Source organism: Choloepus didactylus, chromosome 11 (genome assembly GCF_015220235.1).
Source record: "Choloepus didactylus isolate mChoDid1 chromosome 11, mChoDid1.pri, whole genome shotgun sequence".
In the NCBI taxonomy this organism is placed as follows: domain Eukaryota; kingdom Metazoa; phylum Chordata; class Mammalia; order Pilosa; family Megalonychidae; genus Choloepus; species Choloepus didactylus.
The window spans coordinates 41,029,908-41,055,535 of record NC_051317.1 but is presented as its reverse complement, the minus strand read 5'-3'; the positions used below and the strand labels follow the sequence as shown (position 1 = coordinate 41,055,535).

The 25,628-nt window shown below is 41.7% G+C and overlaps 1 protein-coding gene across 2 annotated transcripts in view; it reads right to left on the bottom strand.

Moving 5' to 3' along the window:
• Positions 1–25,628, bottom strand: part of FBXL7 (F-box and leucine rich repeat protein 7) — a 444,772-nt gene that overhangs the window by 308,615 nt on the left and 110,529 nt on the right. For both annotated transcript variants that reach the window (XM_037798900.1, XM_037798899.1), the window contains exon 2: positions 1,731–1,820. In XM_037798900.1, coding sequence (XP_037654828.1) covers positions 1,731–1,820 — 90 coding nt within the window. The remainder of the gene's footprint in view (positions 1–1,730; positions 1,821–25,628) is intronic.

Sequence of the window (25,628 nt, the reverse complement as noted above, 5' to 3'; positions counted from 1 at the left end):
TTTTTTTGAGGAAAAAAAAAGCAGACATTTAAAATGCATGAAGTCCCACAGATCCCTCACCCTCACAATGGAGCTCATATAGTTTTGTATTTTCTATTTTTAAAAAGACCTGAAGTAATAAGGGAACATAAATCCAGGTAGGGAAAACAGAGGGATTATTTAACATATTTTTAACTTTCTATTTTCACAGCCACTCAAATTAGAGAAATCACTGTGATAGAAGTGACAGTTGGAAATTCTTCCATTTAAGAGCTAAAAAGAAATAAGAATGGTGGAAAGAAGGGATAATCTTGCAAAACACAGATCTATGATTCGAGAGATCTCTAATTAATTAATTGACGTGATTTCCACTCTGGGTCATGAGAATGGAAGCCTCCAAAGCAAACGTCTAGAATCAATTAACCGGATTTGCGTATTACCTTAACTGAATTTCAAAAATGATCTAATGTCCACATTTGAATTAACAGGCAGAAAATTAAAACTGGATTGCTACCTGATGCTTCACTGCACTGTAACACTCCGACCCATTTGCCTCACTAGGTTGGTGATTTACACTGAAAAGTACTCAGGCATTAAACACAAGAAAACATAAGCCAGTAGTAAAAGCTATTTATAAATCAATCTTGGGATAATTAATCCAGAGAAGGTAATTCTATGTCCCTTTTAAACATGTCAAATCAAAGAATAAATCAAAAACAAAGATCTCTACCATTATAAGTAAACCATCATCAACACATAAATGAAACAAAGGTCAAGAGAAATCAAACAACTGAGATGACCAGCATCAAGCCATGTGTGAGGGAGATTCTTGATATTAAAGCAGCAGAAATTTAGCCTCAGAACAAAGAATGAAAATGTGATCCACAACACTCTGTACCTTTCAGGAAAGTAGGAACTGTGCAACGTCATGAAAATCAGCCAAAACCTCAGATAGAACCTTTCTTTATAAACTCCATTGATGTCTCACACTGGAACTTCACTCAACAATTAGCTTCAAAAGAACTCTTCTTCAGAAGGAAATCATTTAATTGTGTTTAACATTAAAATAAAAGGAGCAGACTCCATAATTGGGTCAACTTTTCACTAAATAAATACCACAGAAACAAATATTTCCATGCTCAAACAAATATGCAGTAATCTGAAGCTTCTCAAGTATTGGGAAGCAATTGAATTCCAACATGAATTATTACTACATATAGTTAAATTCTTCACCAAGAATATCAGTGTGAGCAATCTTTGTCCTGAAAGGCAGAACTTTTCACTTATTCTCTAAATAATCAAACAATACTACTTTTCTATTCCCAAATATTGGAGATTAAGTCATGTTGGAGGAATTATATCACTATGGCCTTTCCACTGTCGCAATCCTATATTCCAGGCATGAACTGTGAAATGCGTCACAAGGATTTTACAATCATACTGCTTTCCAGGTTAAAACATAAGATATATAACATCATAAAAGTTTCCCATAAGTAAATCTATTATATTTTCACAAAATACCAGTATTTGCCTTAGATTTGAGAGACTTAAATCCCATCAAATCAACTATAATGGATAGTAACAGCAGTGCAACAAAAGGAAACTTGGAAGACCCTTTGCCTTCTCATTTTTAAGAATCTCACGTGCTCCCGCTCAGTAGAACAGAATAAACCCCACACATTTTATTTGTCTTCCAAAAATAGCCAGTGCCGTGCAGAGAAGGCGAGAAATAATGAAAACCAGATGCCTACCTTCACTGGTAGCCACATTCTTTTGTGCTTTGGTCGGCGTGTGATCTGTACTTGAACTCACGTCGGATGAGATGCTTGAGCTGCCTTTGCCTAGGGAAAACAGAAATGAGCAGCTTTTGAGTTTTATAATTTCAGAACTGGACCATGCCTTCCATTCTATCCCATACCAAGCCATATCTCCAAGAAAGGATCTCTAATGCAAAAACAGGGTTTATTAAGACTTTTGTCTTATGCATTAAGTTTCTTCTGGGAAATATCTGACCCATGTTACAGTAGAACAAAACTCTATTATAATAGGGCTTGTCTATAAACTCAGACAAGATTATAAAACCTAGTCAAATATGATAACCTAATCTCATTTTGGCATCCATGTGAACAAGAAAGTACATATGGGAAACACATCCACAGCAATACTTCTTTTTATCTGCATTTATAAACAATACATTTCTCAGTAAAGGAAATAGCAAATCTAATAAAGAGGCACCATCAGAGGAAAAAGAGCTCACTAGTTCCAGAGTCGTATCAACTTAGAAAACAATATCTCTGTTTTCAATAGGTCCTTCTTTAAAAAACGCTTCACTTTTCTAATGCAGTGGCTGTGAACCGTGGTGACGTTTCCCCCTGAGGGGACATTTAATAACATCTGGTGTCATTTTTGCTTGTTACAACTGTTGAGGGAATACTTGCTACTGGCATATTGCAGGTAGAGGCAAGGGATGTTGCTCAGCATCCTACAATGCACAGGAGAGCCCCCAAAACAAAGTATTAACTGGGCAAAAACATCACTGGTGCTGTGTTTGAGAAATGCTGATCTAAAGAATCTTAACTCAGTTGAGGGCTGAGTTTCCACTCTTCTAAATTTTAATATAATCTTATACTGCTTTAATATTGCTGGATATTCTCCAAATATCACATGAAAGTCTACAAATACAAACCGCACTCACTGCCCAGTAAGGGAGAGTTTCCTGGTGGGCCTGACCTAACTAGGTGAGCCCTTTAAAAGGTCTAGAGGAGGAAAGAGGCACTCCCCTGCTAACCTTGAAGAAGCCAGCCACCATGAGTGCTACAGCTTCAAGGAGATGAATTCTGCCACCACATTTACAGGGATTTGTTAGCAGCAGTAGGACAACTAATGCAATGGCCAACTATCACACAGATGAACTTCACAAGTTCTAACAGAAACTCTTAAATGGACCTGAGAAACACTTTGCCAGCAGCCTTCCCTGCATAGTGGTTCACTAGTCAGTAAGATGGAGTAAATGTATAGTCTGAACACATTCAGAGTAGAAAACCACACATCGGGTTAGATCGAAAGAGCTTCAGTGTTTTGTTACCTTTTGTTAAAGTTACTGAAGAATCCATGGTCATGGGAGCTATCACCTAAGAAAGGAACAAAAATGGCTACTGTTTCCTCCCACTGCTGCCCACTGTTCCTGAGACTTCTGGCTCTTCAACAAGCTTGATATTGCTCTCACCATTGCCATCCACTTCACATCCTCCTCCTTCAGATCTAGCCAAGATAAGGCAATAATTCTCCATCAGTTTGTGTTCAGACAGTCTCTGCGGCTTGGCTATGGGCCCTGCCGTGGTTCACCTTTGGAGGTGGGTGCCACGGTGGAGCAAGTACTGAGTGAGAACTATGTCCACCTGGTCTCAGATCTGTCTGCCCCTCCCAAATTCTTTGACCATGGGCACTTACTCCTCCTCCAGGAGGTTCAATTTCCACATCTGGTAGGGGAATATTTGGACTGAGTGATTCCTGGCAGCTCAAATATTCTGTGACTCTGAGTCCACTGCAGTACTCCTCCAACGTGAGGGACTCAATGAATCTCTTTAATGGGGCAAAAACCGTTGTGCACCACCAATATAGTATAGACTTAGATTATTTTTATTGTATTGTTACTTAGTGATGCACAAATGGGAAACAAGAAATAAACTCCATATGCTCTCACTCTGATTCAACAATAAAACCAAAACAAAATAACAAATTTAATGCAAAAAACAATGCAACCCATAAAATTCAAATTAACAGCATTAATTTAACAAGGCAGATGACGTTATTTTGCCAAGATTAAATTGCCTTTCAAAACGTAAATATAGTCCTAGCCAGGAAAGCCAACGCCCTCTTGATTTGGGCATGTCCGTGCTCTGCTGGCTGAGGGAGGCCCTGACAGTGACAGTGACGAGTCCTTCCACCCAGTGTAGGCTGGCATGTCACTCGGCCTCGCTGTCCTGACTATATCAATCACGTTTCTGAGTCTGCTTTCCTTTTACTCCTCATCAGCCCACAACAACTAAAGGTGAGTGTCTTCTTTAAAAGACAAGGGCAGAGTTGGGTAATGAAATTCCATGCCAGAACTCTGAAATAAAGGGGACCCAGTATATACTTATTTACATATTTTTAAGATTATCATCAAGAAAGCAAAAAATAAAATAAAATAAAAATTTCAGAGGAAATTCTTAGATACCCCTGAAAACATGTTTGTAGATCCCTCAGAGGCCACAAGCTTCAATTTAAGCAATACCAGTCTAGGAAGAAAGGAATAAAATTGGGGGAAATAATATTATTAATGAAGTTTAAAATAATAGCTAACATTGAGTGCATATGCTATTGTGTATGTGCTGAACTCTTGAGCTTCTACATCTTATTAAATCTTCACTGTGCCCTAAGACAGTGTTTCTGAATCTCATTTCCATTATTGCTCCCTAAGGAAACTTCGTAAGACATTTTTTTCCCTAATAGCATCCTCCCATGAAATTATAATAACCATAGATATTCTGTATATGTCTATACCTGTACGTGTATCTGTACTTTAAATATAAAAAGAATAAAATGTTTTGCATCCCCACCCCAGCACCAATTTTTGCCCCCTTAGAGGCAATATCCCCACTGAGAATGTATGACCGTTGCTAAACAAAACATTTTTTAAATGGCTGAGTATTTAAAGAATTAAGTAACTAAGGAAAGTGTGCTGCATTGGATATATTATGTCCCCCAGAAAAGCCATATTCTTTAATGCAATCTTGTAGGGGCAGACTGATTAGTCTGTTGATTAGGGTGGAACCTCTGAATTATTTTCATGGAGGTGTGGACCCTCCCCATTCAGGGTGGGTCTTAATTAGAGCACTGGAGTCCTTTAAAGAGAGCTCACACAGAGAGCAGAGAAGAAAAAACACCCCAAGAGAAGCTGAGAGAGACATTCTGAAGGCAGCCATTGAAAGCTAATGCATAGAGATTCTTGGAGATGCAGATAGAAGGATGTTTGGAGATGCTAAGCTAAGAGATAAAGCCCAGAGTTTGCCCCAGAAAAGCTAAGAGAGGACTCCTAGATGCTTAGAGAGAAAGCCACTGGAATCAGAAGCTGAAAGCAAAGCAACCTGGGAGCAAAGGACCAGCAGATGCCAGCCACGTGCCTTCCCAGCTGACAGAAGTGTTCTGGATGCCATCAGCTGTTCTTCAGTGAAGATCTCCTCTTGTTGATGCCTTAGTTTAGACATGTTTATGGCCTTAGGATTGTAAATTTATAAACAAATAAACCCCCTTTATAAAACTCAATCCATTTTGGGTATTTTACATAATGGCAGCATTAGCAAACCAGAACAGAAAGTGAGATAATAAGGAAATAAATACATAATCTCGTATTAAATATAGTCCTGCAGCTTGTCATCAAATCATATAGACTGGAATGGGGAAGAGTGCAGGATCTACAGGCATTTAGCTGGGTTTGAATCTGGATTTGCCACTTACTACGCTTAGGAAAATTATTAAATCTCTCCTTGCTTTAGTTTCTTTAGCTATAAAAAGAGGGGAAGAAAAACCAACTCCTGCCTCACAGTTTGGTTGCAAAGACTAAATAAAATTCTCCAGACACAGCACTTAGGATAAGCTCAGCATATCAGGCAAACATCCACTAAGTCTTAGCATTAATAGTCTGAGTACTATTCAAATGCTCCACTCTTCGGCCTTGCTTCTGGAGACAGGCCCATCTTCCCAGTGAGTACCGGGTTGCCAACCACTACAGTTGAGAGAGAGGGAAAAGTGGGCTTAGAAGAAGAAATGTCACAGAAGGAACATAGAGAGAAAGGACAAAGCGATATTCATTTCCTAATATTCAAAAACAGAAATGTGTAGCGTGAGGATGGCCTTGCAAGCCAAGCTATGGTCTTTGGAAGGTACTCCCTAAATTTCTTCCCTCCCTCCACTGATCAAGGGTCAGGACAACAAGTCAGACCCTGGAATTGGATATAAGGGAGGTCTAGACAAGAGGGAGGGGTTAGGGAGAGGACCTAGGAAACCCACCTTAGTGGAATAATAAAGACAAGGGGGAAGGGAGACAGGAGTAAACAACAGCCAGGTTAAATTCAGGTCTCTCCTTTCTGGGGTCCCTCTAAGAGAAGGGAAGGTGTGTCGGATAAATGCGGGTAACCCTGAGGACAGAGGGGTGCTGTCACCCTCACTCCCTAACTAGGAGGCAGGACAGCTGTCATCCTCAGGAGGCCTCCAGCACCAATGAAAAGCATGGCCACAGCAAGATGCTGGAGGCATGGCAGCCTCGGGGAGGTCCTGAGGTCCAGCTTCCTGGAGTCGTCTGGGTTCCCTTCTGACACTGGCTGAATCCCACAGAGAGGAGTATCTAGGAGGGGACTTACCTGAGAGACTCAACATAATACAGTGAGATGCTTCTATAGCCCCAGCAAGAGAGCAGACCGAGACTAGGCCATAAAGGGCAGACTTCCTCCTGCTCTTTCTCTAGAATCACACTCTCCCTGAAAACCATTCCAGGCTGCTCAGAGTCAGTGAGGAACTGAGGGCCCCTGCCAACAGCCAGATGAGTGAGCCACCTTGGAAGCAGATGTCCAGTCCCAGATGATGCAGCCCTGGCTTACCACCTGAATGCACTCACAAGAGTCCCCAGGCCAATTACCACCCAGCTAAGTCACTCCCAAATTCTTGCCCCACAGAAACTGTGTGAGATAATAAACGTGCATTGTTATCATAAGGTACTAGGCGTGGGGATGACTTGTTATGCAGCAGTAGAGAACGCAAACACGAAGTGAGGCAGTGTTGGCCAAGATGTCCCACTGGGCCCTGGCCCTGCCTGGAGAGACCAACTCACACCAATTTACCAGCTGCAGATCCCAGAAGTGAAGGCCAGCTCGGTAAGCAGCGCTTGGTGCACACGGTTCATCAGCCCAGAGACAAGAATCCTGTGCTTCCGAAGCCTGATATTTTCTTACCACCAGGAAGACAAACCATCCCAGGATGAGAAATAGAGGCAAGGGGAAGCTGCAAGTCTGAGCTCTTAACACTGCCTTCATACTAGGGAAGGTTAAATGGTGGAATCATCCAGGTTTAAACTTTATTGAATATTGCAGGTTACATATCAATCAAATAAATCACATTTCTTCTGCACCACTGAGTTGCAATGAGAAAGAAAATTTGGAAACTCATCAAACTAGTTGCTACTGTTTTTTTATTAACATTTTCATCATCATTGTCCTCATCAACATCATCTTCCATTTGATTAGAGAAGAAGGAACATACATATTTGCTATCAGTCCACAGGGTGAAATTTCAGGGGCATGGGTGGGATGGGAGAGAAAGGAGATTGAAAATAAGGGAAGAGCCATATGAAGAGAGAAGATAAACTAGAAATCATAAATAAGCCTGATGGTGCAGATGACCATCACAAGCAATGACTGTGCGAAGAAAAAGAGCAGAGAGTTCAGTCTGCTCTGTGCTTAATTCCGGTCTACGTAGGATGTGGCCACTGAGAAAAATCATCAGTGGTGGATGTGGGCAGTGGACATGGCCTTGGGAGCCACGAGAATAGCTTCCAACATCCTCTTATGGCTGAACCTTACTCGTGGGTGAATAACGTTCCTTTAGCAGGAAGCAGATCAGTGGTTCTCAAAGTAAAGTCCCCAGACAAGGCATGAGCATCACCTGGGAACCTGTTAGAAATGCACACTCTCAGGCCCAACCCCCAGACTACTGGATCAGATACTCTGTGAACGTGGCCCAGCAAGCCACAGTTTAACTCATCCTTCAGGTAATTTTGATCTGCAATCAAGTCTGAGAAGTATGCAGTAGAGAGAGTAGTTAGGGGTTATGGTTACTAATCCCTGGACCTCTTCATAAAGATGTGCTGAAAATAAGATGCAGATGAAGTCTCAGCTTGGTAACTACCAAACACACAGATGCTTAATAAGTTAGCCACTCTTTGCCCATTTCTCATGCCATTCCAATGATGGGGGAGTTGTGGTTCATAATGGTGAACAGCACAGGCTCTGGAGCGAGAAAGAGCTGGAATCAAATCCTAGCTCCACCATTTCCAAGCCACGTACGTACCCATGAGCAAACCTCTCAAGCTATACACCTCATTTTATCACCTGTAACATGGAAATGAAAACCTCTTTCATCTTCTGCCAGTGCGTACAATAGCACCATGCTTTGGTGTTAAAGTTTGAATTCCAACTCTACTACTTCCAAACTACTTGTCTATGAGAAAATCTCTCACATCTCTAAGCCTCATTGTCTTCATCCATAAAACAGAAATACAAGCAAACAAAAACAACTACCTATTTCCTCTACTGAAAATAGGGAGAACTGTACCCACCTCTCAAGGATGTGGGAGGTGCCATGAAGAATAAATTATCTCATGTACACAAAGCATTTCAGCATGTCCAGTTCCAACGAGAACCCACCATGTAATTAATATTGATTCATTGATCACAGTTTAGTTTTATCAGGAAACAAGAAATGGTAATTCAAACATTATTCTTTTACTATATGGGTATGTATTAGTAAATAAATATTATGTAGGTATAAATTAAATTAGACATACCTTATATATTCAGAAAAAGTCCTCAAGTATCAGCTAAATTGACAATTCTGTTATCTAACTGCTTCACAGACATGAAATTCGTTTATTGGTTTATTTGACCAATGGCTAAAACCCACATCAGGGTTGAGGCGCACAACAAAACTGTATCTGCTGGATTTAGTGAAGTAAATTTTGTGCTTTATTTAATTTTTCCCCAAATGGGCTAAAGGTTGAAATGAAGGCAATTGAATAAACAGATAATTAGGTATCCTATACAAATAGGCATCAAAGCAAGCAAAGACTCACTAATGTGCTGAGGCTGGAAAGCATCATCTGTCACAGGTTAACATGTACGCATGTAATTCTGAATTGCAGTGTGGCAGAATTAGTTGGAGAACTGATTATTTCAGTCACTTGGAGCACTCTTAAGACAAGAACATTAGAAAAAGAGTCTTTTATTCTGATCATGCATTCCATTGTGCTTTCTGTTAGCGTGCCAGGTTTTCAGAATATTTGAAGAAAAAGGGAATTTTCATTAAATGGGTAGCCTATTAAGAGAGGAATTTTAAGGTTTTTTTAATGGAAAAATTCCTATATGTAAAATGCAAAATTAAATTTCTCTCCTCTTCACATTCTTTGTGATTTGACAAATGCAGATATTTAAAACAAAAGAGCTAGACTTTTCCACTGTGCTTTATTAGAACATAAAGAAGGTAAAGGATATGATAGAAAAACATGAATCAATAAAAGACAAAATATGAATCAATGGATCTTATCATTTCCAATATTCCTAAACATTCTAAGAAATCACTTGCAAAACTGATTCACTCCACCAATTCCAGAACCTCATCAGTGATACACATTGAATTTGTCACGTGGATTTCAGCTGCAGACTTTGAACATGAAAGCCACAACCTGGCACGTGTACCCACATGGAGACAGGAGCCCCTTATTTCGTGCTTCTTTCCAAGTCTTTGTTTTCAAGCTGCTGCCAGTTCTCCATGAGAGTATGGTTTCATATGAAATGTCCACACCAAAGAAAAGAGGACTTTTCAATATTCCAAATTAGATAAAGGGAACTCTGGGTCAAATTTTTGTGTTGAATTCACTCTTATTTTCCTGACTTGTACCTTGAGATAGTTACTTATCTTCTTTGATCCACAGTTTAAACACCTGTACATAGGGAATAATAAAGTTAGTTATCTCAAAAAAGATCTGGCTTTATCCCTGGCCCAGGTGCATATTAGTCTTTGGAAAGAAACTGCACACATATTGTAAAAGCATATTAGCTCTTTCAGGCCAAGGGGGAGCGATTTAACAGATCACTTCTCCAGGGTTGTGGACCTTGAAGTTAGAATGGAATGGGAGGAATTGAAGCCCGAGCGCTCTGCTTTATTTTACTGTGAGTGAAAACCATGATGTGGGTCTTTTGTTTTGCTTATCCTATTCATTGTTCTGTCCTGGTGAGGACTGGAAGCAGGGGCTGCAGAGGACGAGTGAGAGCAGAAAATGAAAATCGAAGGGGAACTATTGGAGTTGTGTTTTTTAGTTCCAAACGATTTGCTATCCTAAGTGGGACTTTCCTTACCCCTGTTTGCCAAAGTACCAAATAAATGCCCCCAAGGGCCACTAAGCAGGATAGACAAGTCTGTAACTGGGAGGAGCTAAGAAATGAGATGTGTTAAATGAGCACTAACTTCGCGCCAAGGCAATGGGCTGGACATGAGAACTTAAAGTTGGCCAAGAGACCAGGGACCCTTCCCCTTAAGAAGCTTCCTGTGAGAAAACCTAAGATGGCGGCTAGGTGAGACGGGGCAAAAAAACACCTCCATGAAAAATACTAAATAAAAACCAGAAAGTGACCCAGAACACCAGTTTCAGCGATGCACCAGCTGGACAAGGTCTGCTAAAACCACAGGGACCATGCACTTGGTGAAACCAGGAGTCTGCATTCTGAAACAAGTCAGTAAGCCGGCTGAAAGTCCTGCGGCCATGCTGTGGTGTGGGGAAACCAGAGGTTGGTGTTTGGAGACGGACTAGCTCTTTAAAAAAAAAAAAAAAAACCCAGGAGAGGCTGCAGTTACAATGGTGAGAACCACGCAGTGAAGCACAGCAGGAGCGGGCCGTGCCGATCTCTCGGTGTCTGGTATGGAGGATAGACCGCTGCTGATTCCCTCAGGGCCAGGGGGCCAGGGCGGAGAGCCAAAAGGATAAAGAAACTATGCGCTTGCAGCTGGTTCCCTGGCAGGCTGGAGATACTCCTGCCCAGGGCTGAACCCACAGCCCAGAACCACACCAGGAAGCACATGACACAGTATTGGCCATGGACAGTGGCATACACAGCTAGTTGTCCCGGAGCTGGGAAGGTGGAGCTGTGCGAAAGGTGGGGGGGGGGGGGGCGGTTGAGATACCCTATTCAGCCATCTTTGCATCAGGCTGGGAGCACCCCTGCACAGCCCGGTGGCCCGGGGCTTCCCTTGTGGGATGGCGCACACTTGTGATGTAGCACAGCCTTCCCTCAGCAGAGGTCCTGGAAGATCACAGCTGAGAAAGGGGCCCGCTGGGAAAACCCAGGGACGCTATGTCAATGCCGGCAATTTGTGGGTCAGCGGCAGAGAAAATCTGGGGCAAAACCGAAATGAAGGTTTAGACTCTTGCAACAGCCTTGAATCTCCGAGAACACCTGGGAGGTTTGAATATTAAAGCTGCCCTGCCTCCCTAACCACCCAGACACACGCCCCAAATTCAGGGCGGACAGCTCCAAAAACACACCCAAACTGAGTTCACCAGTTGAACCCCACAAGAATCAGTTCCTCACACACCACAAAGAGAAAGTTGAGGAGAATAGGTGACTCGCAGATGCCATCTGCTGGTTAGTTAGAGAAAGTGTACGCCACCAAGTTGTAGTTCTGAAAAATTAGACTGGTATTTTTTACAACTTGAAAGAACCCTATCAAGCAAAGCAAATACCAAGAGGTCAAAAACAACAGAAAATCTTAAAGCATATGATAAAACCAGACAATATGGAGAACCCAATCCCAAACACCCAAATCAAAATATCAGAAGAGACACAGTACTTGGTACAATTAATCAAAGGACTACAATCAAAGAACAAGAGCATGGCACAGGATATAAAGGACATGAAGAACATGGCACAGGATATAAAGGACATAAAGAAGACCCTAGAAGAGTATAAAGAAGAAATTGCAAGAGTAAATTAAAAAAAGGAAGATCTTATGGAAATGAAAGAAACTATTGGCCAAATTAAAAAGACTCTGGATACTCATAATACAAGATTAGAGAAATTTGAACAAAGACTCAGTGTCCTAGAGGACCACAGAATGGAAAATGAAAGAACAAAAGAAAGAATGGAGAAAAAAATCTAAAAAATTGAAATGGATCTCAGGGATATGATAGATAAAATAAAACATCCAAACTTAAGACTCATTGGTGTCCCAGAAGGGGAAGAGAAGGGTAAAGGTCTAGAAAGAGTATTCAAAGAAATTGTTGGGGAAAACTTCCCAAACCTTCTACACAATATAAATACACAAAGCATAAATGCCCAGTGAATTCCAAATAGAATAAATCCAAATAAACCCACTCCAAGATATATGCTGATCAGACTGTCAAATACTGAAGAGAAGGAGCAAGCTCTGAAAGCAGCAAGAGAAAAGCAATTCACCACATACAAAGGAAAACAACATGAGACTTAGTGACTACTCAGCAGCCACCATGGAAGTGCGAAGGCAGTGGCATGACATATTTAAAATTCTGAGAGAGAAAAATTTCCAACCACGAATACTTAATCCAGCAAAACTCTCCTTCAAATTTGAGGGAGAGCTTAAATTTTGCACAAACAAATGCTGAGAGATTTTGCCAATAAAAGACCTGCCCTACTTCAGATACTAAAGGGAGCCCTACTGGCAGAGAAACAAAGAAGGGAGAGAGAGATATAGAGAATTTTAACAGACATATACAGAACCTTACATCCCAAATCTCCAGGACACACATTTTTCTCTAGTGATCATGGATCTTTCTCCAGAATTGACCATATGCTGGGACATAAAACAAGCCTCAATAAACTTAAAAAAAAATTTTGAATATATTCAAAGCACATTCTCTGACCACAATGGAATACAAATAGAAGTCAATAATTTTTGATTTGTAACTCCACTATTTACTTCCTACATGATACAAAATACACAAACTCTAATGCCAAAAAAAAAAAAAAAGCAGCAGCAGCAGCAGCTGCCTGTGCCTTTCTCCTAGGTTGTGTGTCCACTCCAGATTGAAGCCAAGGACACTTGTCAGCATTTGGCCCTTTACTAAGAGAAGCAGGTTGCTGGCTTTTGATGGCTTGTGTTCTCTAACTTCCAAGAGTTTAGTGCCCATTGTTTCCAGCTAAAGTCAGATACTGAGAGCTGCGACTGGAGCAAATCCATAAAGGACACCCCTGATGAGTTAGCAACTCCTGCAAGCTGTCTACACACTGCAGCAGCCCAAGGATAGGCAGACAACTAGGGGTTAAAGGCAATGGGCTGTAAAGGCATGATCCCAGGGTGTACTGCCTTACCACAGGCAACGCTGGATGGTGGGTCCTGCCAGCCAACTGCAGTGAATCCAGAACCACAAAATAGCAGCTGTCACAAATGGCGACTGAGCTGTCATAAAGAGCATTGGGATCCCACACACACCTGCTGCAAAGCTCAGGTAATCGGGGCCTGAAGGTGGGGGGATGCTGGGGGCTTCCAATATGGGGACTGGTCACCCCATAGGGGGACTCACCATGCTCTCTCCAGAAGAGGCAGGAGCTCTCTGGCTCCAGCTGGCTAGCACTGTAGGGCTGACCCCTCCAAAACCACACAAGTAAAACTGACTTTAAATATAAACTCATGACTTAACTGCACATGACCTTGAAGGACAGCTAATCATTTTAGTGGTGTTAAGTCAAAAGATAACCAGAAAAATAATTAATAGGAATAAAGTTGGTCAGCAGTTTTTATACATCCTACTGTGACTCTCTTTGTCTTGCTGAAGAAAGGTTAGACAAAATCTCAAAGTCAGTCTTTTTCTACACTATTCTTGGAGGCTATGATTACTAACAAGAAAAAGAAAATGACATGACTTCTACAAGGCCCTCTTAAAAAATCCATAAAAGGTAGCAGGATGGCTACAGGAGTGCAGAAATCACAGAGTGCCATGACAGGGGCTGTGGACCCCAAAGTCATTCTGGCTGCCCTTGAAACTTGGCTTTGCCACTAACTGGTTGAGCTTGAGGAAGTTCCTCACTTTTGTAATACCTCAGTTTATTCAGCTGTAAAATGGAATACCAGTAAACATAGCCTCATGGATGGCTAGGTGAATAAAAGAAGATCAGTGAGTATATTGCTTAGAACAGCACATAACATATAATAAATGCTTAATAAAGTTAGCTATTATGAATCATCCTCACTAACAATATTCTTAATCAATATTCAATTCAATTAAGCAAACAGATGCTAGATCTATTGCATGCAACGGATCATGATTAGCACTAGAAAAACAAGACACAGTCCATATTGGGTTGGGGAAATAAGACACCGACACAAGAGGAGAGTTAAATATAAACAGAGCAGAGTTAGGTTTCTAAAAGGGATCATTAAGTGCTATTCCCAAATACTGTCTGATTCACAAAGTATCATTCCTGTTTATTGTGACTGCTGTTTTTTATAACGATGATACAAATATTTAGGTTGACTGAAAACAACCATGTCTGTCTTCCTTACTTTACTGTAACTCCATGAGGGTAGGTTTTGTATCTGCTATTTTTGGGCTATGCTGGTTTGGATGTATTATGTCCTCCAAAATGCCATGTTCTTTGATGAAAACTTGTGGGGGCAGATGTATTAGTGTTGATTAGGTTGGAATCTTTGGATGAGGCTGTTTCCATGGAGATGTGACCCATCCAACTGTGAGTAATACCTTTGATGAGATTATTTCCATGGAGGTGTGGCCCTGCCTATTCAGTGTGGACACTAGAGTCCTTTAAAAAGAGCCATGCAGGCCAAGACACCTGGTGCAGCTTAGAGAGACACTTTGGAGATGGCCATTGAAAGCAAACTTTTGCTGACAATTTGGAGATACTAGCCCAGAGTTTGCTCCAGAGAAGCTAAGAGAAGACAAAACTCCTCAAAAACAACATTTTGAAGAATGACAGGAGCTGGAATGCAACCTGGGAGCAAGGAGACATCAGCCACGTGCCTTCCGAGCTAACAGAGGTTTTCCGGATGCCAATGGCCATCCTCAGTGAAGGTACCCTATTGTTGCCTTACCTTGGATACTTTATGGCCTTAAGACTGTAACTTTGTAATCAAATAAACCCCCTTTATGAAAGCCAATCTATTTCTGATGTTCTGCATAACAGCAGCATTAGCAAACAGGAACAGGCTGTAACTCCAGAACCAGGTACAGAGCTTGTCACATGGTTGGGATTGAATTCCGCCCCCCTCCGCCCCCCGTCTTAATCCACATTCTGTGGGTGTGAACCCATTCATAAACAGGACCTTTGAAGATATTATTAGTTAAGGTGTGGTTTAGATGAGGTCAAATTGGATCAGGGTGGGCCTTAATCCGTACAACCAGAGGCATTAGAAAGAGAGGAAATTTGGACGCAATCAGAAGAAGACAGAAGTCAGGAGAAGCTAGAAGAGAGACCGCCATGTGATGGAAAACTGCTGTCATCTGAATGCTACTGACCACAGGGAGGGAGGAGCAAGGCCTGGCCGATGTCTTGATGTTGAACTTCAAGCCTTCAAAACCATGAGACAATAAATGCTTCATTAAGCCAACCCATCATGAAGCTTTGGTAAACTAAGACCACATCAAAGGCATTCAGTACATATATGCTAAATGTGTTGACGTAAGTGTGAGTGAATGACTGATGGAGTGAATAAACTCATTCCCAATGGAACAGTCTTGTTCCCACCAAGTTTCCTAATCAGTGCCACCCCTTCGTTACAGGCATCACTCAAATCTATGTTACCCCATGACAGTTTGGATGTCTTATGTCCCCCAAAACACCATGTAATTTGATGCCATCTTGTGGGGACAGATGTGTTAGTATTGATTAGATTGGAATTCTTTGATTGAGTGTTTCCTTGGAGATGTGACTCAATCAACTATGGGCGAGAACTTTCATTGAATTATTTCTACGGAGGTGTTACCCCACCTATTCAGGGTGGGTCTTTATTGGATTACTGGAGTACTTTAAAAAAAGCCACACAGGCCCAGACGCAAAGCAGCTAAGAGTGACATTTTGGAGAGAAGCTGCAGCTTACAGAGACATTTTGAAAGCTGCCACTTTGGAGAACGCCATTTTGAAACTAGAACACCAGCCATGTGCCTTCCCAGCTAACAGAGGTTTTCTGGACACCACTGGTCATCCTCCAGTGAAGATACCCGATTTTTGTTGCCTTACCTTGGACACTTTATGGCCTTAAGACTGTATCTTTGTAACCAAATAAACCCCCTTTATAAAAGCCAATTCATTTCTGGTGTTTTGCATAATAGCAGCATTAGCAAACTGGAACAGATTTCGGTACCAGAGAAGTGGGGTGCTACTGAGCTTGCAAATACCAAACATGTTGGAGTGGCTTTATAAATGGATACAGGGAAGATTTTGGAAGAACTGTGAGGAGCCTGATGGAAAAGGCCTAGACTGCTTTGAAGAGACTGTTTGTGGAAATATGGACTCTAAAGATATTTCTGATGAGGCCTTAAGCAGAAATGAAGAATGTGCCATTGCCAACTGGAAGAAAGGTGATCCTTGTTTTAAAGTAGCAGAGAATTTCACAAAATTGAATCCTGGTGTCAGAAGGAAGGCAGAATTTGAAAGCCACAAGCTAGAATAGTTAGCTGAGGAGATTTTGAAACTAAGTATCAAAAGTATGGCCTGGCTTCTCCTTGCAGTTTACAGTAAAATGCAACAGGATAGAGAGAAGCTGAGAAATGAACTCTTGGGTATGAAGAAACTAGAAACTGACAATTTGGAAAATTCTAGGCTTCCAAGAAGTGTGACCCCAGAGGCTATAGCCCCATTTGAGGGTTTAACCAAACATGGAACCCGACCGCCATTTCAGTACAAGCCAGGATTGGAGATGGAGTTATCCAGAAAGGATGTGTGGAAAATCCTACTGTCTGATGGTTTTGACCCCTGTGTGCTTCACGCCAAGCCAATGAGATTTTTGAGAGAACTCTACAGCTGGAGCCATGGACGGTTTGGACTGGAGGGGACAGAGGAACAAATTGAAGGAAAAATTTCTTCAAGGACAGAATCATGGAAATTGAGGTCTGGAGTCAAGAAATCTCGGGCAAAAAGAGCAGAGCACCCCATGCACATGGAAAGGGTGAGTTTGCCCCGGGGTCGAGGGCAGGCCTTCCACCTCCATGCTCAGAAAGAGTGTTGCCACTCCAGGCCCCAGAGAGGGTGGAGCACATTCCCCAGGGACTGGGGAGAGCCTAGCTGCCACCCCACTGTTTGAAGAGGGGAGAGCATTTGCCCTGGAGAGGCAGAGTCCAGGTGGCACCCCGATGCTTGAAGAGGGTGGGGCTGAGAAGAAGGTGGTCTCCCCAGTGTATGAATATGTTGGAGCACTCACCGCAGCATTTGGAGAGAAAAGGGCTGCAGTTTAAGCCCTTGGAAAGGGTTGGACTCCAACTCTCAAGCCCCAAGGATAAAACATCATTCGGTGAATGACTCTCAGACTTTGAAATCCAATGGAGTTTGCCCTGAGGGTTTTAGGAATTGTTTTGGTCCCTTAAACCCTGTTTTTCTTTCAGTTTCTCCTTATGGCAACGGGAGTGTTTATCCTATGATTGTCCCTCCTTTGTTTACTGGAAGTACATAACTTGTTCTAAGTTTCACAGGTCCACAGCCAGAGGGGAATTTTGCTTTAGGACAAGAGCACACCTAAAACTGATTTTGATGGGATCTTGTACTTACCTATTGTTACTGAAATGATTTAAGTTTTTATAATATTGTGATGGGATGAATGTATCTTGTATATGGAAAGATCATGTCATTTTGGGGTCCAGGGGGTGGAATGTGCCAGTTTAAATGTATTATGTCCCCCAAAACACCATGTTCTTTTATGTAGTCTTGTGGGGACAGATGTATTAGTGTTGATTAGACTGGAATTCTTTGACTGTTACCATGGAGATGTGCCCCACCCAACTGTGGGTGATGATTCTGATTGGATAATTTCCATGGAGGTGTTACCCCACCCATTCAGGGTGGGTCTTTATTGGATCACTGGAGTACTTTAAAAAGAGCCACACAGGCCCAGATGCAGAGCAGCTAAGAGTGACCTTTCGGAGAGCAGCTAAGAGTGACATTTTGGAGAGAAGCGGCAGCTTACAGAGACATTTTGAAGACGGCCATTGAAAGCTGACATTTTGGAGAACACCATTTTGAAACTAGAACACCAGACCAGATGCCAGCCATGTGCTTCCCAGCTAACAGAGGTTTTCTAGACATCATTGGCCAAGCTCCAGTGAAGGTACCTGATTGTTGATGCCTTACCTTGGACACTTTATGGTCTTAAGATTGTAACTTTGTAACCAAATAAACCCCCTTTATTTCTGGTATTTTGCATAATGGCAGCATTAGCAAACCGGAACAACCCCCCAAAGAGAATTTCACACAATGGCTATGTGTTGAGCCTGCAAAACAGAATTTCCAAAAGTCATACCATTTCCCAGTGGTTGTACTGTATAGACCCCAAGACCACTCTCTATAGGACTGAAGCAGTATATCCCACCCTGAATTTCTCATAGGAGCGGTTGCTCAAGTTTCATTGCACAGAAGTATTATGGGTAGAAAGGAAAGCTTACCAAGTAGGATTTAATGCATCCTGGCATACAAGAAGTCCTAAAGGAATCTCCTACCTCGTGAAAAAGCAAGCACATGGAAAACCAGCATGGGTGGGTACGAGTTGAAAACGGCAGGCGATATTTCACTAAAGGCACCATGGCAACATCTGCTTCCAAGAGCCTCCACCCACCTCCCAGGCCTTCAGGCAATTCTGCAGGAGTTAACACAGATGTCAGCTGACACTGAGACAGATGCCACTGCTGCTAGCAGATGGCGTTGCACAGCTGGGCTTCTGAGCAGAGTAATGAGAGGATCAGAATCACAGACAGGCTAAAGGGGTATGCGCCTCAACCCAGGAATCTCCACTGTCGTATTTTAGGTCATTAGAAAGACAGTTTTATGCTAAAACAACATCATTACAGTTTGTACCAGTCATTTTCCCTCAGAGATCTGAAGGGCTACTTGTGGTCTCCAGGTCACAAGAAGACCACGCCTTGCTTAATCCAGCTGCAAGAAGAAAGACAAGAGATCCTTTTGAAGTTCAATGCTGTTTCAGCACAATCTGGGATCAACACCGCAGCCATGTGTTCATTTCCTGACATCAAGAACCTCTTTTGTGACTAAACACATAACTGACTCTTCCAGTTCACTCATTTATTCATTCTACATCCCAGGTGCCAGACACTGTGTTCTACAAAATTCCATGACTCAGCCCTCCTGGTGACAGGCATTATTTTACTGTAGGATTTTGAGGGGAGGGAATGACTAGAGTAAATGCCATCACCTTTCAATAGAGAGCACAGCAAAAGGACAGGAAGCATTATCCTTTGAGTCTTTGTGTCTTCACGTGGCTCAACCTCAGTCTAAAGTAAGATAGTTTCAGAGTTTTGAACTCTACTGCCGGTCATTGATTTCAGAGTTTTTATACAAAGTACATTTTCATGCATTTACTTCATCACCGATGATCAATCTAAACCAGTGGAAATTCTGAGTAATAAATTCTTATACCATACTTATTCTCTTGCTTTCAATGGTCATAGGAAAAGGGGGACTATATAGTAAAGAGTCTTATTAAATACTAAATAATCTTAGGATCCTAATGTTTCCCACCTCTTTTACCCCACATCTTTTTTTAACACTGTTTGTTTATTTAAGAGTCATGAGCAAAATTCTATGGTCAAAATTCTGTATAAGGAAACTGAAACAGATCCAAACAGTCCCATTTGGTAAAGCAGATTATAACAAGTTTTCCAAACACAGAGGAGGCACCGGCACCAAATACAGGGTAGAAAACACTTAAATGGAGAAATAGGAGTCCATGACTCTGACCCACAGTTTTCTACTGATTAACTGAGTGAACCTAAGTGTCTTGTTTTGCCAGGGCTGCCATAACAAATACCACAGACTGGACGGCTTAAACAACAGGAAGTTATTGTCTCACAGTTTGGGAGGCTAGAAGTCCACAAACAAGATTTCATCAGGACATGCTTTCTCTGAAGTTGGTGGCATTCCAGTGGTAGCTTGCCAGCAATCCTTAACTCAATCTCTGCCTCCTTCACATGGCGACCTGTCTCCTCCTGTCTCCTCAATCCTGTGTCCAAATTTCCTCTGCCTGTAGAGACTCTGGCCCTATTGCATTAAGCTCCACCCTCATTCAGTTTGGACACACCTTAACTAATAACTCTTCAAAGATCCTATTTACAAAAGAGATCACACCCACAGGACCAGGGGTGGGACTTGAACATGTTTTTGTGGGGGAATATGATTTGTGCCATTTTGGATATATTATGTCCCTCAAAAAGCCATGTTCTATAATGCAATCTTTTGGGGGCAGATTTATTAATCTTTTTGATTGAGGTCTGACATTTTGATTGAATGTTTCCACGGAGATTTGATCCCGCCCATTCAGGGTAGGTCTTGAGTAGTTTACTGGAGTCCTTTAAAGGGAGCTCACACAGAGATCAGCTGAGAAGGACATTTTGGGGAGAAGCTAAGAGCTGACACTGATGCTGATACTTGGAGATGCTTGGAGACATTTGGGGATGCTAGCCCAGAGTTTGCTCCAGAGAAGCTAAGAGAGACAAGCCCACAGACATTTTAGAGAAAGCCATTTTGAAACCAGAACCCCAGAGCAAAGGATCAACAGACACCAGCCACATGCTTTCCCAGCTAACAGAGATTTTCTGGATGCCATCAGCCATTCTTCATTGAAAGTATCCTCTTGCTGATGCCTTAATTTGGACATGTTCAAGGCCTTTGGACCATAAATCTGTAACCTAACAAACCTCCTTTCTAAAAGCCAATCCATTTCTGGTCTTTTGCATAATGGCAGCTCTAGCAAACTGGAACAGATTTGGTACCGGAGAAGTGGGGTGCTACTGAATTGCAAATAACAAACATGTTGAAATGGCATTTTAAATGGATAAAGGGAAGATTCTGGAAGAACTGTGAGGAGCTTGATGGAAAAGGCCTAGACTACTTTGAAGAGATTGTTGGTAGAAATATGGACTCTAAAGATACATCTAATGAGGACTCAAACAAATTATGAATGTGTCATTGACAACTGGAAGAAAGATGAACCTTGTTTTAAAGGGGCAGAGAATTAAATTGAGTCCTGGTGTTGGATGGAAGGCAGAATTTGAAAGCAATGAGCTAAGATATATAGCTGAAGAGATTTTTGAAACTAAATGTGAAAAATGCAGTCTGGCTTCTCCTTACAGCTTACAGTAAAATGCGAGAGGAAAGAGATAAGCTGAGAACTGAACTCTTGGGCTCAAAGAAACCATAAATCGATGGTCTGGAAAACTTTGGGCTTCCAGAAAGTGAAACCCCAGAGGTTACAGCCCCATGTGATGATTTAATGAAACCTGGAATCAGCCAGCCATTTCACTACAAGCAAGGATTGGAGATGGAGTTACCCAGAAAGGATATGTGGAAAGTCCTACTGTCTGATGGTTTTGACCCCTGTATGCTGCATGCCAAGCCAACAAATTTTTTGCAAGATCTGTATAGATGGAACCACTGCCAGTCTGGACTAAAAGGGAGAGAAAAGGGAAAAATTGAGAAAAGGATGACTTCAAAGGCAGAACCATGGAAGCCAAGGTCTGAAGCCAAGAAATCTTGGGCAAGGAGAGCAGAGCAACCCATGCACAAGGAAAGAGTGAGTTTTCGCCCCGGAGGCAGAAGGCGGGCCTGCTGTTTCAATAGTCAGGAAGAGTGCTGCCAACCCAGGCCTCAGAGAGAGTGGAACACATTCCCTGGGGATTGGAGAGAGCCTGGCTTCCACCCCACTGTTAAGGAGAGGGGAGAGCCTTTGCCCTGGAGAGGCAGAGTCTGGGTAGCAACCTGACGCTTGAGAAGGATGGGGCCAAGAAGAAGGTGGCCTCCCCAATGCGTGGATATGTTGGAACACTCACCCCAGCATTTGGAGAGTAACGGGATGCCATGAAGGCCCTTGGAAAGGGTTGGACTCCTGCTCTCTCAAGTCCCAAGGATAAAATGTCATTCTATAAATGACTCTCAGACTTTGAAATCTAATAAAGTATGCTCTGTGGGTTTTAGTAACTGTTTTGGTCCTGTGAACCCCATTTTCCTTTCAGTTTCTCCCTATGGCAATGGGAATATTTATCCTCTGTCTGTTCCTCCTTTGTAGATTGGCAGCAGATAACCTGTTCTGAGTTTCACAGGTTCACAGTCAGAGAAGAATTTTAGGATTTTGTACTCATCTATATTGTGATGGAATGAATGTATTTTTGAATTTGGAACGAACATGTCTTTTTGGGATCCAGGGGGTGGAATGTGCCAGTTTGGATATATTATGCCCCCCAAAAAGCCATGTTCTTTGATGCAATCTTGGGGGGCAGACTTATTAATCTTTATGATGAGGGTGTGACCTCTTGATAGAACGTTTCCATGGAGATTTGACCCCAACCATTCAGGGTAGATCTTGAGCAGTCTACTGGAATCCTTTAAAGGGAGCTCACACAGAGAGCAGCTGAGAAGGACATATTGGGGAGAAGCTAAGAGCTGACACTGACGCTGATACTTGGAGATGTTTGGAGACATTTGGAGATGTTAGCCCAGAGTTTGCTCCAGAGAAGCTAAGAGAGACAAGCCCAGAGACATTTTAGAGAAAGCCATTTTGAAACCAGAACCCCAGAGCAAAGGATCATCAGACACCAGACACATGCTTTCCTAGCTAACAGAGACTTTCTGGATGCCAACAGCCGTTCATTGAAGGTATCCTCTTGTTGATGCCTTAATTTGGACATTTTCATGGCCTTTGGACTGTAAATTTGTTACCTAATAAACCTCCTTTATAAAAGCCAATCCGTTTCTGGTATTTTGCTTAACGGGGGCACTAGCAAACTGGAACACAATTCAATGCAACACTGAGAAAGCAAATCAACACTTCTCAATATTAATGCCTGCACCTCTAAATGGGGGAGAGGAATATTGGAGAAGATCTTCAAGATCCCTTTCAGTTGTCCACCTCCCTTCCCCCACCAGTCTTTGCTCCCCACCCCTCAAAAGTATCCACCCCTTAACAAAACTATAAGAGCATTCTAATCAACAACCAAGATCCAAAAAGACCTACAAGATATAGAGTTGGTAGCCAACTTCCTCCTTCCCCCACTGAATATATATATATATATATATATATATATATAAAATGTATTTTTTTTTTCTATTTAAGTCTCTGAACCTCAGCTGGTTTTCACTGCTGTGTCTTCCCTTCAGGCATGAGACATTTGACCTTGCTAGTCCAGCGTGATCTTCTCAATCCTCAAATAAGTGTCCCAATGTTATTATCTACCACGCCCCCTAAGATTACTGATCTTCTTCATCTCTTCCACTTCCCTTGGGACCACAGTGGGAAGCTACAATTCCATTTCATAGAGGAGAAGTTTCACCTCTGCCAACGGCCATCTCCAAGTACGGGGAAACCAGGAAAATATACATGGCAGCACGAGAGTGCTGCACAGATGGTCAGGATGTCACATAATAATTCAAAGGAGACGCTAAGGCAGTAAGTTAAGGGCAGTGATTATTCCCACCCAACAATCAATTCCATTCTCCTGATTTTGTGTAGCTGTTCCATTGTTGGGTGAGATCAACCTCACCTCTAGAACCAGCAGGGAGCTCTGTCTGTCCTAAGTCTACTAACACAGGCCCATTCTAATTGCCCATGTTTGACTGAGGGTCAGAAAAAAGGACAAAATTATTCATTGGGAGGGAAAGAGATGCTGTCTCTCTCTGGATTTGGCCAAGAGAGATCAACAAGTTGTTAGTATCTTGTATGGGAAAGAAGAGTCCACCATAGCATGAAGATGCACAAGGCAAAACAGAAAGACAAAGAAATCCGGTAAGTTCATCCCTGACTTACCATATCAAATGGATCCCGAAGCTATTACTAGACTTCTCAGTTACATAAACCAACAAAGAGCAAAGAAAGAGGTCTGTCTACCATGCCTGGTGGTGAATATTGGAAGTATACCAGTTCTATACTTGTCAAAGTTGTGGCAGAGAATTCAGGAAAGAAAAAAATCTTCACCCTAATGCTAAGATATTTCATTCCATGTGAAAGCAACATTTGCTTACTTTATAGACTCACTCTATGGAAAGCAGAATATGAGTAAAGTAGTAACTTTAATAAATGTTAAGTTGTAAATGTTTTAAACAAGCACAACCAAGTAAAAATGAGAGGCAGCATACACAGCTACAAGATGAATCTAGTAAGGCTTCCAGATTCTAGGAGATAAGTTTAATTTGTTCTAGGTAATGAACAGATGACTCAGTACATCTTTCTTCTTTTAAAAACTTTAATTCAGCTTCCACCTATTATCTATGTCATATTTTTCAAAGCTCTTTGCATTTAAAAAACTCATTCTCCCTAAATTTTGCAGTTACAGCCCTTTTAACTATAAATTGCAGCCATAATCTAAGTTAAGGTTTGCAGGGCCCAGCGAAGGGGGGAGTCTGGCTTCCATAAAAAAAGATACATTAAGCAAAATAAATCTTGCCTGCAAGTGGAATAGTTCTCAAACATAGCAACTTAGGAGCTAATGTCTCCCCTCTTTTGAAAATACAAGAGCTTTGCCTTTTTGCCAAAATGGATCAAATACTCCAGGGATAGCTGTTTTCCTTTTCTCATTTCTTGATGTACTGATAGTTGGCCAATAACTGTAAAATTCCCTAGAATTCTTTTCCCAAACTACTTTAGTACAAAGCATTCCATCCCTAAAGGTGACAGGGACATTCACACTAGTTTTCCACTAAGTTTGAAAGGATAACAGGGTCCAGGGCTTTAAAGTTTTGACCTCCACATTAACGTCTCCCTTCGCTCCAGGCTGTCTTCATTTGCTTTCTTGTAAAACTTACCATCATCATCCTAAAAAGTAAGCTTCATTAGACTTACACATTTCGTGCAGCCCAGATAGAAATTCCAGAATGTGTTTATGTTGTGAGTTATGTTCATAAAGACTTTGTTGGAATTCGATTTATAGAGCCTAACTCATTTAAATAAAAAGTAAGAATTGCAAGCAAATGTGATCTGTTTTTTTTCTCAATATGATACTATCCAGAGAGATGTTTGCAAATGTATGGTTTTGGACAGGCAAAATAACCCAGCATCAAGTTTTACAAAGAGAGATAAAATGTCTCTAAAAACGAAATAGAATCAAATATATTGACCTAAGTGCTTTCTCTCCTGCCTCTCTTACTTCTTTTTCCAACCCTCATACCAGTATCACCAGAGCATGTCACCAGTCCTATTTAAAACCCCATAACAATCTCCCATTGGGTTCTGGTTAAAACCCAAACTCTGTGCCATAGCTACCAGACTCTGTGTGAGAAGCAGTGGCTGAACCCTCTCTGGCCTTGTCCCCCCAACCCCCAGAGAAGGACCCTCACCCATCTGGACCAATACTATATCCACCGTGCAGGGAACTTTGCAGGCACTCGATAACTATCTGTTGAATGAATTAGGTAATAGTAATCATCCAAATATTTATCTTTTTTTATTTTTAAATTTATTTTAAATTTATCAAATTACAAAGCTAACAAGTTTTTAAAATACAAAAAAAAATTCTAATAAAGAAAAACAATTCATATTGATCAATATAAAGCACACATTATTAGTGGAGTCTGAACAGTGGACACTCAAATGGAATGTCATTTGTATAACTTTAAACTCATCAAAAAACTACTTGAAGTCATTCA